The sequence below is a fragment of the Miniopterus schreibersii genome (genome assembly GCF_964146895.1).
Source record: "Miniopterus schreibersii genome assembly, chromosome: 4".
Classification (NCBI taxonomy): Eukaryota; Metazoa; Chordata; class Mammalia; order Chiroptera; family Miniopteridae; genus Miniopterus; species Miniopterus schreibersii.
Genome location: NC_138105.1, coordinates 95801216 through 95816714, shown reverse-complemented (window position 1 = coordinate 95816714; position 15499 = coordinate 95801216). Strand labels below are relative to the sequence as shown.

Genomic DNA, 15499 nt, shown 5'->3' with positions numbered 1-15499 from the left:
AGGGTAAGTGAACAAAGTTATGTGTATGACTAGAAACTAGTGAATTCTGCTAATGTTATAAGGATAATTCAGTTTCCATGAATATGTCTCTGACAGCCATAGGTTCCTGTCAGAGTCAATGGATGCCCTGTCCTAAGGCAATCAAACCTCTCTCGATGATTCCAATTTGCAATCATCTCTTCACTTGGTCTCTGAAATTGGTTATTTTCTTTTTAATTAAAAAAATGCTGCCCAATTGCCTTGAAGAGCCTGAGTCTGTAAACTTTGTAAAGCCATTATTTTGATGCTGCATCATACAACTGCAGCTATATGGGAGACCTTGACCAATACCAATGTCTTCTGGATGGTGAACTTTAAATATGAGAAATTAAGTTCCAATTAAAAACCATGCTACCATTCTAAGAATTAAAACCTGGTTTTTACAAGTCTTTTATTAAGAAAATTAGTATTTATAAAGAGATTTAAACACAGTGAAAGGTCTATTAGATTCAACCAACAACAAAATAAAAATAAAAAACCAAAGCAGGAACTCACATTTTCGTCATGAATGTTTCTAGAACATGGTTGTCATCTGTTATTCCTAAGACTTCTGACATACGGGCATATACCTGCATGAAAACACTGAATTGTTAAAAGCTTTATCATTAACATGTACTTAAAAGACTATTACATTGAAAAAATGTAAGATTTAATGCATTGCTGCAGCTACACTGAAGTAGGGAGTGGGTGGGGAGAGCAAATGAAGAATTTGAAAAAATGTTTATAATTTTAAAATTTACCCTATTTTTCCTCTGGGAAGCACCTCTCTTATTTTGAAATGCATACACACCTATTCTCACATACTCGTTTTACTCCCAGCACACTACATACTTTTTTTCCAAAGTGGTAAGTCACCCCTTTCTCAGAGGGGAGTATGTATATAAAGGGCTAAAAAGTGGAGTGTTTCAGTAAAAGGCTCCAACATTTACAAAGCTCCCATACACTCCAGATCTCAGCAAACCATCACATAATGCAGGATTATGTTAGGCAGTTATTAAAACATTTTAAAAAATAACAGGAAGTTAAAGAATTTATAGAAATTCTCCTCAAATATCTCTCAAGTAAGCTCCCCCCAATATACAGAGATAGGTCTTACTTTCCATGCTGAAACTGAAATCCCAGGCTCAGGAAGTCTCTGCTGAGTACATCAGGGCCTGAGGATCCACTAAGCTTCCAATGAGGGAGTGCTGGTTGCAGAGTTTGGGGTGTGACATTTCAGTCCCAGCCCAAGCCACACTGAGCTGATAAACACAGCCCACTTCAACTGGGAAAACGCCACTGGCAGCCAATGGAATATTCCCTAAGAGCCTGGCAAAGCCGAGAGGTGGGTTAACACCTCTACACTCCCTGATGCTCTGGTGTGACTCCAGGTTGTCTCTGCCAGACACCAGCTGTATAGGACTTTTCTTCTGTGATTTGATCCCGTTTTCTCACTTTCTCCTGACCAGCCTATTTCCTATATGGTGAGGCAATTAAGCTCTCACTCTCTCCGTCTTGTTTTTCAGGTGTAAACAACAGCCTGATATGCTGTCATAGGTCCTGAAGGTGAGAAAGAAATCACAGGGGACCCAGAGCTGTAGGGTTATACAGGGAGGAAAGCTGTTCATTGCGCAGGTCTCATATTTGGATTTTATGCGCTATTCAAACCAGAAGTTTGTGTTCCAGGCTTTCAGCCTAAGTCCTATGACCAAAAAAAGCTCCTCAGGTCCACAGAGTAAATCTGGGGTGGGGGGTGGGGGGAGGTGGAGAGGGCAAGAGAAGGAAAGAAAGAGCACAAGGGTGGAGGGGAGAAGCTGGGGAGAGACAAAGAAAGGGAGATGGAGATCCAAATTCCTGTTGCCTCTTCTGCTAACTTCTGAGCCCTACAGAAGAGCATTTCAATGATTGCATCTGTGACTCTGCTCAAGAGAGTAGGCTTTCATCTCTTATCAGACTGAAGCTATGGCTGTGTTTGAAAGATGTCTGGGGAAAAGAGGGAGCTAGGAAGAGAGAACCCAGGGAAGTTAGTCCCCACCAATCCTCAATGACCAGAAACCTTTAAGGACATCGAAGGTACAGAGGAAGAGCCGTATGTAGAAAGGGGAGCTTCCCTATCTCACCATGACCTGTGGGTGAGAGTGAATTGGGTCCCTTGGAAAACCTGGGGTTGATATGAATTAATGGTACACAAGGCCCTTCACAACTTGACCCCAATGCACTCCTCACCTGCCACGCCCCTGAATCTGGAGCTGCGATGGCCCGCTGCCGGTAACGGAGGCTTCATGCTGCCCGAGCCCGATGGACTGCTGCCCCTAACGGAGGCTTCATGCCGCCCGAACCCGCCGCCTCCTCCTCTCCCCGCTCCTCATTCCAAACTCTCTCCTCTGAAGCGAGGCCTTCCTACCCTCCCAGCAGCGGCGGCACTCTCCTCTGTGCTCCCACAGCGGCTGGCCCATTCCTCTCTCACCCTACTGTTAACACTGTAATTGTTTGGGTGTCCATCTCCCCCCATCCCACATGACACTGTATTGTATTTTTATAAAATCAAATTTTACATTTTCAAGACTTTATATATGTTTTTTATGGCAAAACTCAGGTTTAATCTAATTTTGGTTTTACCTATGCCACACTGAATAAAATATAACTAAAATGTGATTTTAAACATTTTACATTTTAACATTTTTAAAAAGTATCTTTTTTTACTGATGGTTCTTACAAGGAAACTTTCTGTTGTGTCCCTGGCACTCAAGAAAGGAGAAAGCTAGACAGGGTCTGTTGTGCTCTGCTGTCAAAACAGCTTCTCCAAGCATCAGGTTTGACCCAATAAGATACTAGAAAAAACAGTCAACATTGACACATGGCAGTGCTTTAATCCACAATTATCCTTGTAACTTGCACCATTCCTTTTATCATCCATTAGCTTTGATTCCCATTATCCCATCTAGAACTGTGTCAACGCTTTTGTCCCTAGGGATTTCTCTCCACTACCAGGATCTGACAGTCAAGCTTGAGTACTAAACAGGATCATTACCTCTTAAATCCACTTATCTGATCTACTGAATAGTAAATTGAAAAGCTCATTAAGAGCAACAATCTGATTTGTTTTCACGTGTGACAGGGTCATTTAAAATCAATGTATGATTACTGCATTTCTTTTAAAAGACTGTCTCACATTTTCCAAGGCACCTTATCATCAGAGAACACACAGATAATATGAAAATGTCTTCAAACATTTGGAATTTAATTATGCCATAGACACACATAATTTGGGGGTGGGAAGTAATCTATCCAGTGAGAAAAGATCTATAAAACTGTTTATCATAAAACACAAGCTAATGAAAGCTTTCTACAGAAAAAATTCTAACACAATATTTGGGTTTTTTGGACATTATCTAAAACTTCTATTACTTCACCAAAAATAATTTTTATGACAGCCAGAAACTACATCATGATACTCATTTTAAGGATGGATACAGAAGTTGGCATAGGAATGCAAGGGGAGGTAAAAACTCACTTTAGTTCAGATTCCTCATCTTTTATTTCAGAATCAATTAAGATAATTTGATCACAGTGAAGAATACGCAAAACCCTAAGAAATAAGTGACTACGCCCATTTGTACGGCCCGTCCTCTCTGAAGGCCGCAATGCAGGAGAGTAAAGGGTCAGTGCGTCTCCGGCTGTTTCACATAACCAGAGGCACACATCACGGCCTAGTCTCTGCCTGCCGGCCTGCGCCTCCTCCCTCTCTTCTGTCTTTTCAATATGCCTTCATGCCTCTTAGACTACAAGCTTCCCGTGGGCAGCAATCATGCTCTTTTATCTCATGTCTAATACTTAATAAATGTAAAATGATTAAAAAGGATGTAATGTTAAAATGTGAATTTTGGCTGATTCCATTTTCATTCAAAAACATTTTTTTAAATGTTTTTATTGATTTCAGAGAGAGGAAGAGAGAGGGAGAGAGAAACAGAAGCATGTGATGAAGAGTCCTGCATGCCCCTACATGCCCTCCACTGGGGATCGAGCCCCAAACCGGGGCATGTGCCCTGATGGGAATCAAACTATGACCCCCTGGTTGATAAGTCAATGCCCAACCACTGAGCCACGCTGCCCGGGCATTCAAAATTTTTTAACAGAAGGGAAACAACCCACATAAGGTTGTTTTAGAGAACCTTTTTCTCTAAAAAGAAACCTGAAATTCCACTCACCAGAGGTGACCAGTAGAAAAATTTTGTCCTTTAAAAAAATGTGGTTTTAATGCTTAAGTAATATTTCTGGAAGAAGCTCTTCCTGCAGATTCATTAAGAAGAGCTCTCCTCTGAATACGCAGAGCGCCCATTTTTGCCAGCCTTTTTGTGGTACTTCTCATATTAGACAATAGAATATGATCTTGTTTTAGGATTAATTTTCCTTGTGAATATGGAAATTCATTTTCTGTCCTATTTCAAGCATGTGTTGCCCAAGGGCAGGGAAAATGTCTATTTCTGTTTACATCTCCAGAAGCGCTTACAACACTGTCTTGATAAACTTAGCAACAAAGAAAAGGCACAGGCACTGGTCCCAGAGAGGTGTGGATCTGCATTTTGGGTCTACCACTAACAGGGTGTTACGTAAAATCTTAGAATCTTGGTTTCCTATCCGTAAAACAGGAACAATAATACTAATACCTACTTTACGGGCTTTTGGGAAAACTAAATGATAAGACTGAACACAGAGCCTGCCATTTAGCAGTTGCTCAACAAACGCTGCTTCGCTTCCCACTCCCTCATGGACCGTTTCTCACAGTAGGTGCTAAAACTGGCAGCTAATACCTTTTCTAGAGAAGGTTCATTACATAAAACCTAACAGGAAGATATGAAGGAGCTTACCTTGAAGATTTAGACATGGCACAAAAAAGGTTAAAACAAACAAAACCTTAACATTTGTATTAGCTTTGAAATCTCTACATACATATTCAGTCAACACTCTAATCAAGGTCAGAAATGGCATTTGTTAAAGGTAGAAAGCTTCAAAATTTCATGATACAAAACCAAATTCTACTTCTAAACGGTTATTGCCTTTGAAGCTAGAAAAAGTACCCATTTTAACCAGCCATCCGTCTCGCCAGCTCTTGAAATACAGAAAGTTGTTAGAAATTACTATTATAGACTTGAAAAGGCAAGTTCCTAAAAAACTGTTTTAATATGTTTGCTTTCTTATTTCTATTTATCTTACTATGAAGGTTCTTTTAATTTTGAGAAAAGAGGCTTTGGATATGCGTATAAGGCTTCAATGACCCCATACTTCTCTAACTTCTCAACTAACCAAATGACAAATACTGCCTGTGCATATGAAGGGGCTTAAATGACCTATCTGGTTTTAAAAAAGGAAGCCAGATGAGATAAAAAAAAACAAAAAACACCAAAAACAGACAAGAGAATAAACATACGGATAGCAATAAGAGTTTGAGTTGTGAACTTAATTTAATAAAGAATAAAAGCATGTGCTGTGATAATTTTTAATTACTTTCTCTTTCAAATCCTAATCCTTGGTCTTGAGTATCTGCAGTGCTGTCTCTAACATTCTGGTTATAACTTTGAAGAAACTAATTATGTCAATCCTCAAATTTGAAGTAGATTACAGAACTGGGAAAGCCAGAATATTAGTTCCTAAAGGTTGTATGGATATATAATGACAGTCACAGAAATTCAATAACAGCCCTCTATGAAATGTACTCAAAAGCACCACATGAAACAAATTAAAAAGAACAATGAATCGCTCATTCTGTGCAAATAAGAAAATAAAAGAGAAAAACTGGTTCTGTAGGTTTTCATAAGAGTTGTTATAATGAATTAAGATTTTGGATAATGAATCTTCAGAAAATTACAGTAAGTTAATACCCTGGGGCCTTCTAGAAATGTTCTCAAAGAGCTTTTGTAAGCAGGCTCCATGCAGAAAATTAGCAGTGCTGTGAAAATCAACAACAAAGTATTCAGCCAGCAGATGACAGATCTTCCTAAACCAATTTATTCTGAAAAATTCACACCCAATAATACAAAATTGATACCACAAAATTAAAAAAAGCAACTGTGAATTTTAAAGTATTATTTCAATCTACTGAAATGACTTATCAATCAAGATTTTTAACTGGTTGCTATTTGGCAAAACAATGCCTGTCACCAGAAAGGATCCAATATAATGAAAGAATTAAATTCGTTCCTTAGGAGATGAATTTTGGAACTGAGTGTGAAGTCATTTATTATGAGTAAGAAACCAGCTTCCATATTTTTGTCTTAGCCTTCAGGTACCTTGGAGGTCAATGTAGTGCCTTCCATAAGAGAGACCCATTTCTGCAAGGGGAAGGAGGAGGAGACGTGTAGGAGGGAATGGAGCATTTAATTACTGGGATGTAAACTGTTTCAAACTAAAGATACTGAGCTCTTTCATTAATGTCTAAAGCAGAATAAAACATGATCATCACAATTAACTTATGACCACATCAAGAGAAGTAATGGTACCAACACCACTGCTGCATATTAAATATACAAACTTAGTGATACTGAATACATCCACATCAATCTTGGCTGACTAATTTCTCCATGTCATTTAAAATAACATCACAAAATATAGGACCACAATTATAGATAAAATAATCTTTTGCCAGAATTTAATTTTTAAACCATATATGTGTTGGAAACCAAGCGGTAAACGTTCAGGAATCTGTCTGCCTTGTTCAGAATGACATCTGATAAAGAAAAGCTGGCTCTGAAGTACAAAGTAGATATGAATGTTAAGTATTTATTTCAACTGGAATATGTGAAGCCACCATCTGTGGTGGCCATCTTGCTGAGGGGACATGTACCTAACAAATCTCTTAAGAGGCATTCCCAATCTGCTTGAATAAGCTATTGTGTAAGAAAACTTGGAGCCACCCCTTTGGCCTCACATTTCCTCCGCTCCACATCCTGTGGCACAAAGCATGGACTCAGCAGGCTGGGGTGCAGGGCTGCCTGCTGCCTTGTGATAATCCCCTCTCCCAGTAGGGGCCTCCACTGATGCATGGCTAAGAACATGCTTCCTCTTTTGCTTGCACCCCAGTGGGGTTTCCATTCCTAACTTGGGCCCACATCCAGACCGCTGAGGAAGGGCTCCAGATGCTGCCACAGAAATTTTTGGATTAGTGTCTAAACAATCATTGATTAGAAAGAGGAATACAGGTATAGTGTGAAAACCAGCAGCACTGGTCATTTTGGAGAGATTCTTTCCCTCCCACCCCCAACCAGATCTAAGGTCTAACTACCACCTGTTCAACAGAAGCTGGCTGCTTGCCTCACTTTCCTCAGGGAGCCACTGACTAAGGATCTCCACCAGCATGAACCTAATGTCTCCCGACAGGCCTTCGCTAGCCAAGAGGGACCCGGGTCGAGTGCACCAGTTATTGGTCACAGGATACACAGCCCATAGAAAGACTCCCGTGGTGCCACCAGCTGAAAGCCAACTAGAGAAGATGGGGGGGTACACATTTGTCCTGACACAGCTTTGCTCCTGCTGGCTGCCAACTCGCTCCATGTCTGAGGCCAAGCTTCTGTTAAACTAGTCTTCTGCAGCTAAAGCCATGGTAAAGCCCTGGGTAAATAAATTACCTTACCAAGATCATACAAGAAGAAGCTAACCATGGCTATTGCACAAGGCTATGTGAAGAAGTCTTGATTAATTATGGTAGAAGGTTTTGAGACCATGATTTGAAGGGGCATTTCGTTTATAACTCTTTGCAATAGCAAATTTATAAGACGACATGATTAGATTTTGGAGCACAGAAGTTGATGCTGGATGAAGGTGGTGAGAGAGTGATGGCAGAGGAAATCAGGAAAGAAAAGACTTTGTTTATGCCAGTCCCCCATATCTCTCAGAGGTGTCAGCCAGAAACATACTCTGGCACGTGGGGTACATGTGCTCCAGATACTGTTCAGTAACAGATACTTGTCACCACAGCCAAATAAAACTTTCTCCTTCAGGTGTGAATAATGGTTAGAACTGGCCACTTCAGAAATATTATGATCGAGAAACATAGGCTGCTTTCACACTATGCAAGCACACGGAACAGAGCTGTGGCAGTTAATACTGTTTATTAGCCAACCAGTGAACATTTGGTTATAAAACATGCACACTGCAGGATTATATACTGCATAAAAAAGGGATCCAAGACAGTGCACCCCTATGCATATCGCTGTGAGCGCATGCCTATTTTAGTAGTGAGAATCTGGGGCCGTGGTGAGACAAGCATAAAGACTGGTGATCCACCATAATAACCGCGACCCAACTCACCTTCACTACTTTCCAAGCCTTCTCTGGAACTCTGGACACATCACTCCTCAGGCGTACAACCTAAAAAGCACAGAGTTTAGGGACCTGCCACCTGGTGTTGCAGATAAGGGAAGAGCAGAGGCCTTCCCAACTTCAATACAGGGAATTGTGCTCAGGATCTGTGTGGCTGTCACTCAGAATATCTTGGGGCTTTGAGTAGACGCCTGGTGGAGTGCTGCTTGAAGCCCAGATGTGGTTATGCAATTACAGTGAGTTTGCTTCCATGGACTAATTCAAGAAACCCATCACTAAAGGGCAGCCCTAAAAAGAATCAATTATAGTGATACTGACGGAACTATCTTAAAGAATTTGTTGGTACTGCTGTTTCCCGTGAGGCACTCCCATTATGCAAGTGTGGAAATGGGCTGATTTAAGTAGGCCAAGCACCTTCTCATGGGTAAAGCCCATCTTTAATACACAGAACTCATTTCCATAGTATTCAGAGGGTGAGTTAATCATATGGAGCCTTCCACCATTTAGTCAAATTCTTACACCCATGCTCCCCCAAATCCTCTAAAAGCACACCAGATCATAGTCACAGTGGGTGCTGACTTTCACCAGGTCCCATTTCCACTTCCAGCATCTTTATTTTATTCAGACACGTTTCCTATTAATGTTATTCTATTTTTGTCTCCACATTGCCTCTCTGAAATGTCTGATTTTCTACATCTAAAATAACTTCTGTAGCTTTCTCCTAAGAGACACTCCACTCTGTCCCTCTGGGAAGAACAACCTGACATAGAGTAGAGGAATAATGGCCCAGGGAATGAAAGAGGGGATGGGATGTCAATGACATCATCTATATTTCTGCTACTATGTCAAATCAACTAGTTTCATTTTTTCATAACAGACTCAAATTTTACTCAAAGCACTTGTTCCTCTAGTTCTTTGTACCTTTCAGTTTGTCTCTCACACTAGTCTAGTGACAACTTTAACTTACCCACATGCAACAGATCAGAGTTCACCTTCCGATGGCCCATTAACGCCCTGCAACACTAATGTCTGGTGTCCCCAAGTAGGCAATATCTGTGGCAACAGGCTAAGTGCTACCTCCAGCCTAGGCTTCCTAGTGAACACTTCTGTGTTGAAAACTAGCTACAATATAAACAAAAGCCCAACTGGTGGACACAGTTGCCAAGGAAGCATATTCTTCTCTCAGTAAGAAGACAAAAATGAGCAAGTTAATTGAGAATATATTTTAGTTAAGTAGGAGGAAACACAGAATGTATGTGCAGTGCAATGCACACAAGTTTTGGAGTGAGACTCTGCTACATGCTATCTTGGCAGAATGTGTGGCTAAACAGGCACTGAATAAACAATTTTATTTAATGAACTAACTCTAGAATCCTAGTTAAAATTAATTAGCCTCTCAGAGCCTCAGTTCTTCATCTGTAAAATGGAAAAAATAATATCAAAACCAGTAATTTCACAACTTAGGAAGTAGTTTAGTGAAATGGTTAAGGACAGATTCTGAAGGCCAAGAGTAGTTGAATTCCACCACTTACTGAGAGATTTTGAACAAGTTCCTTACCCTCTAAACCTTAATTTTCTTAAATATAAATTGAGATGAGAGTAGGACCTAATTTACAGACTCATTGAGAGGATTAAAGTAGTTAATTTATGCAAAGCACTTAGGAGAGGCCTGGCACACGTAAAATTTCTGTTAAGTGATAGCTATTATTATTGTCATCATGTGCTGTATTTTACACAGCACTGCCAGCACAGAGTCAGAAACACTTGGAAAGTTTTTAGTACACAGTAAGCACCAAATAAACATTAGCTATTAGCCATAAGGCTAGGTGGTCAGTAAGTGGCTGCTATTATTAAGTACTGTAAAACCAAACATTATTCTGACATTAAGATTATGAGGCACACACAATATGACAGTCTTTTTTCTTTGTGCCTTATCTGAACTAGAGGCTAGAAAACAGACCTATGTTCTAAGTTGGTATGTGAGTAGCTTTAGTAATGGTTAACGAAGAGTGATTAGAAGGGAAAGAGCCCTTCTGAAAAATAGCCTAACTCCCAATCTTGTATCCTCTACCTTTAACTTCTATGTTATAGCAGGAGGAGCAGGAAACATGATGGGAAGGAGGCAGGAGAAAAACAGAATGCTAGTGGCAGCAGGTGATATCTTATCTTAAGGGCTCATCTGCATCACCTAAGTTCCCAATTTTAAAGCCCTCACCCTCTTTTTTAGTCATCACCAATTCCTATTTCTCATCTCCAACGTAAGTTCTCAGTTTACTGGGTTAGTAGATGATTTACATCCCTGTGTAGAATAAATTATCCAAGTCTTCCCAACTCAGATCAATGAATCCACCCAATTCTCCAAGTTTTCTTTGCTAAATTAATGCACACAGACAAAAGGTTTCAGAATACCATCATTAGTTTTAAATTATCACGTTTTGGGGAAAGGGTCAAACCTATGGTGTTGGATGGAAACTAGACTGCTGTCTAGTAAGCCTGCTGTAGGTTATATAGATATCGAATTATAATGTTGTACACCTGAAACTTATATTTTATTACCCAATGTTACCTCAATTTAAAAAAAGACATAGGCAATGTGATATAGTGGAAAGCAAACTTGGGTTTGGAGTAAGATGATTTGGTCAAAACCCAGGCTGCCTCTGAACAAGTTTATAACTTTGAAATCTTTTTCATATCCTGTAAAATGAAGATAATCATAACTACTAAATAGAACATCGCCGAGAAGACTCATGAGGACTGTAATGAATAGCTTCACAAAATGGTTAAGCACAAGGTAGAAACACAATACAGATTAAATTAAGGTTGGGGACAAAACATTCTCAAGTGGTATTTCCTAGGCATTTCTCACTCTACATTACCTGAAATACAGAATTTGTAAATTACAGCAAGGACAATGTTTTCCTACCCAGTGCCTTGAACTTCGGGAGTGTGTTATTATAGCCCTTGTCTCATAAATGCGAATGAACAGAACAAAAGGACAGTTGAGAACTGGGACCATCAACCATGAACATTTCTAATGAGTGAAGAAAGTGGACCAAGAGGAAGCATGGAAGAAAGTGGTCATAGAGACAAGAAAGGACAGCAAGTGACCAAAAGCTCACCTGAAACTAATATGATATCGAATGTCAACTGTAATTGAAAAATAAAAACATTAAAAAATAATCAAAAAGAGAAGAAATAAGTGATCAAAGGCTAAAAATTAAGGGTTGAAACAAAAATGGAGGATTGAAATTCTCAGCAAATGTAAGACCAGAGGTGTCCTAAGGTGCTTGGCCAACTGCAGTACTGTCTACCATTTTACAACTTTCCTCATCAAAAGGTGTGAGAGATTGTCCATGGAAATGCATTTCCAATTTTTTAATGGGAATCAATCAGAAAATGTACTTCATATTGGAGAAAGTTGTTTTAAAGCCAATTTCGCTTAAACACATCTACTCAGTAAAGCAAGGGATACTGGCGCTGGGGAGCCGTGCAGGCCTAGGGGAAAACAAAATCCCAATAAGTGTGCCAAATGTACTTTTATATTTCAAGATCCCTTCAACAGAAACATTCTGGGAGATAAAAATTAGGAAAACACAGAACTTAACTAATTCAAAATGTTGAAAAATATTTTGCATTTGTGTTTTATAACCAAGTGCTTTTCCCACATTTGTCCCAAGGCAGCAGCTGAAGCGTGATATTCACCAACGCTAATACTAGCAATTGGAACATGCTCTTTGGCAAGGCAGAAATAAGATAATTGTTCAACATAGGCTGGCTTTTCAGAAATACTGGAAGCATTGCCTGTAATTATAGACATCTGTCACTGCTAGCCACTCAGTACTAACCCTGACATCAATATATACAACCATAGCACTAAACTGCCTGCAGGCACAGCAATGGAGACCAGATACGCTAGGCAGGCAATCATCTGCCTCATCCGAACTATCTGTCAAAGGTTCCCAACCACAAATAGCTCTTACATTTTGTATCCTTAGGATAATATGTTGATTTATTTTAGGTTCTCTAATATTTACAGTCTAGGCCATCTACTAAAATAAAGAAACAAAACTTATGGCTAATGGAGGCAGTTACTGTTCACAGTCATCATAAAAGGTCATAGCTCAACCCTCAAATGTTAAAAATTGATGGCAGCTTTAACCATGCACTATCCTACAGATGTTTCCTTTTGTAGAGGCAATTATTTTCAATAGCAATTCAAAATGGTAAATACAATCTTTCATCAGCAAGTGTGTTGCCACACTGATCTAATAGAAAAGCTCATATTTTAAAGCCTTTTTTGAAAAGTAAAGATAAGTTTCAATGTTGAGTACCGAAGACCCAATTGTCAGTTTGGGTTTAGTTGTCCATATAGTACCGCATTTGGCAATGTTTTTTAAATATACAAATGATGTGATGTCTAAAAACTAGGAAATGATATTAAAGGATAAAATACTTGGTTAATGAATGAGTTGACTGACAAATGTAGCTGGGTATAAAGCTTATTGAAATATGTGCACATACATTCAGATTTTCAGAAGCCCAGATACACTGCAGCTTTAAACGTCACTCTTTTTTCTTTGAAGCAGGCAGAGAAGCTGAAAATTATTACACATTTAGACTAATTAGGAATAAACACTCACCATTTTCATAATGCGTTACTAAAAACCCAGATATTTCTTGGTCTGATCACAACAGCCTATGCTGAAGAAAAGCTATTAATTACTGACAGACAGTTAGCTTACAAGTGAGCTGCATCTTAAAAACCTCTTTTAAAATACAATTGCTAAATGCCTTACAGTGCTGTAATGTGAGACAGGTTCAAATCTTATTACTTCCCTGAAATTAAAACCTAAGTTTTAATACTGTTCAAGTCGAACAATGATTCCACACTTTATTGCTTTTGAAATCCCTTGATGATCATAGGAAAAAATGCCCTCGAGAAAAAAAGACTGTTTTCGATAAACAGAAAATACAGTTTGCACTCTTAGCCTCTTTGTCATCACAAAAAAAGGATTTAATGCCAATTCTTTAAAAAAAGACTTTTTCCCCACAAAATGTGCACCTTGTGTGCCATTTGTAAAATCAGTTCACTTTCTTTTATTTATTACTGCAGCGCGGCAAGGCAATAAAGAAGCTACCGATAGCTAATAAATTACATGCCTTTTAAAACAATTCTCTTGCTACAAAAACATGTAACTACAAAGGTTTATATTTACATGGTACATCACATGAAATGTCTATATTTGTGTCCTATTAACCATTTTGGCAAATTGTGGACTTTTACCAAATAGCTGATGGAAAAAAAATAATTTCCAAATGTCAATGTGATATAAAACAGTTTCTAGTAAACTCCTCTTATGCTATTAACACTTACTAAAAATCCTCCAAAACTTATTTAAAAACATGTTTTGATAAGTTATTTTATGCATCAAAGAGGTATTAAAAGATATTCTAGTTAAGGCGAATTTAAATTTTTCTCAGTGAACACTAAGACCTAAGAAAGTACCTTTCCTTCCTAATTTATGCTGCTAGTATCATGTAGTCTTTTAAAAATCATAGCTCTTAGCAATTACTTAGAACAAATTATAAAGGCAAGATCACTGGATATAAGGCAGAAGTGGCCCAAATCTGTTCCTTAATATATTTTGTATTTTTTAAAAGATACACAAACTTGGTTATTTATTTAAAAAATATTCATATCAAACATATTGTGCTTACTTCTAATTTTTCTTTCAAAGGAATATATTTACACATATCCACAAAACCTGCCTAAAAACCCTACTGTATGAAAGCAAACTGTTTATTTTGTTTTTCTGGTTTATCTATGTACAAATGAGTTTTGAAATAGCTATGCTCCAACTCCAGGGTTAAATTGTTAAATTAATCAGGGCATCTGCTTAATACTCTCATCCTCTAATCCAGCGATTTTCAACTGGTGTGCCACAAGAATTTTTACAACATGCCATAGCTAACTATTTAGTCAGGGGCACCAAACTCTTTTCCCTTAAATTGTCAAAAAAACGACAATAGCCACACAACAATAGCCTTCTGGTGTGAATGAACCAAAATTATACCTATTTTTTTTGTCAAATTGGCAAAATATATATTTTTTGGTGTGCTGTAGGATTTTATTAGTTTATGTGCCATGAGGTGAAAACGGTTGAAAATCACTGTTCTAATTTCACAATGAGCATGCATTTATGAGGAAGTGTACTGTCTTTTATTATTAATTTCCTCCATTTCCTGTAACAGCTATCTTAGCTGTGGCTTTTTTTTTTGTTTCATACCTACAAAATTTCATCTTTGTTCAATTATGCATGATGAGCAGTAACTCAATTTCAAAGCACAAACAACTTTGTTCCATTTCATCTTTACTGTCAGATGACAACCCAGTATACCAATGCATACAAAGGCCACATTCGGCAGCACTCCATTTCTCTACTCACACCGACTTTTTCTCCCTTTCTTTTGATATCAGCTTGATTATGACGATTAACAATTAGGAATTTGTGGGAGATATCTTTTTTGAAGAGTTCAATGAAATAGTTTTATTTCATCTTCACAGATTTTTTTAGAGGGGAATCATCACCATCATAATCATACTACATAAACTACTATCTGTATATGTAGAGAAAGACCCCTGGTATATATATCTTTTGCTTTTTTAAAATAGTAAATCCTCATTTTTCAAAAACATCATGACCTTTCCCCGTACTGCAGCTGATTTGAAATGATAAAATTCTCAATGGCAACCAAGAAAAATAGCTGACAAAATCTCTACTACCTCTATGGCCCCCTGCTCTCCCTCGTATATCTCACTGACAAAATTTTACTTTAAAGCTTTAATTACTTGGATTATCTTCCCTCTGGCTGGGGGAGGGCTCACATTCACTGCACTCTCTTTCTTGGGTCACTAAGAATGTGCACAAAGCAGGCAGGGCAGGTATCATCAACCTCATTTTTTAAGATGAGGAAAATAAAAAACAGTTTGGAGCTTGCTCAAGATTACACAGTAAAATGGCTTCTTTTCCAACTTCCTATTTACAGGTCTCACTATTTGACGACAACACTGCTTCCTAGCTATTAGGAAAAAATAGGTGTTCATGGACATTCAGTCTACTAAATCCAAATTAAACTTTCTATTCGGTGCTATTTTATTTGATGC

At 38.4% G+C, this 15499-nt stretch overlaps 1 protein-coding gene across 3 annotated transcripts in view; it reads right to left on the bottom strand.

Moving 5' to 3' along the window:
* Positions 1-15499, bottom strand: part of RANBP17 (RAN binding protein 17) — a 219188-nt gene that overhangs the window by 83296 nt on the left and 120393 nt on the right. For 2 of the 3 annotated variants that reach the window (XM_081137136.1, XM_081137138.1), the window contains exons 15-16: positions 8323-8382; positions 535-608 (exon numbers count right to left, since the gene is read on the bottom strand). In XM_081137136.1, coding sequence (XP_080993262.1) covers positions 535-608; positions 8323-8382 — 134 coding nt within the window. The remainder of the gene's footprint in view (positions 1-534; positions 609-8322; positions 8383-15499) is intronic. The other variant, XM_081137137.1, reaches the window with a different exon arrangement.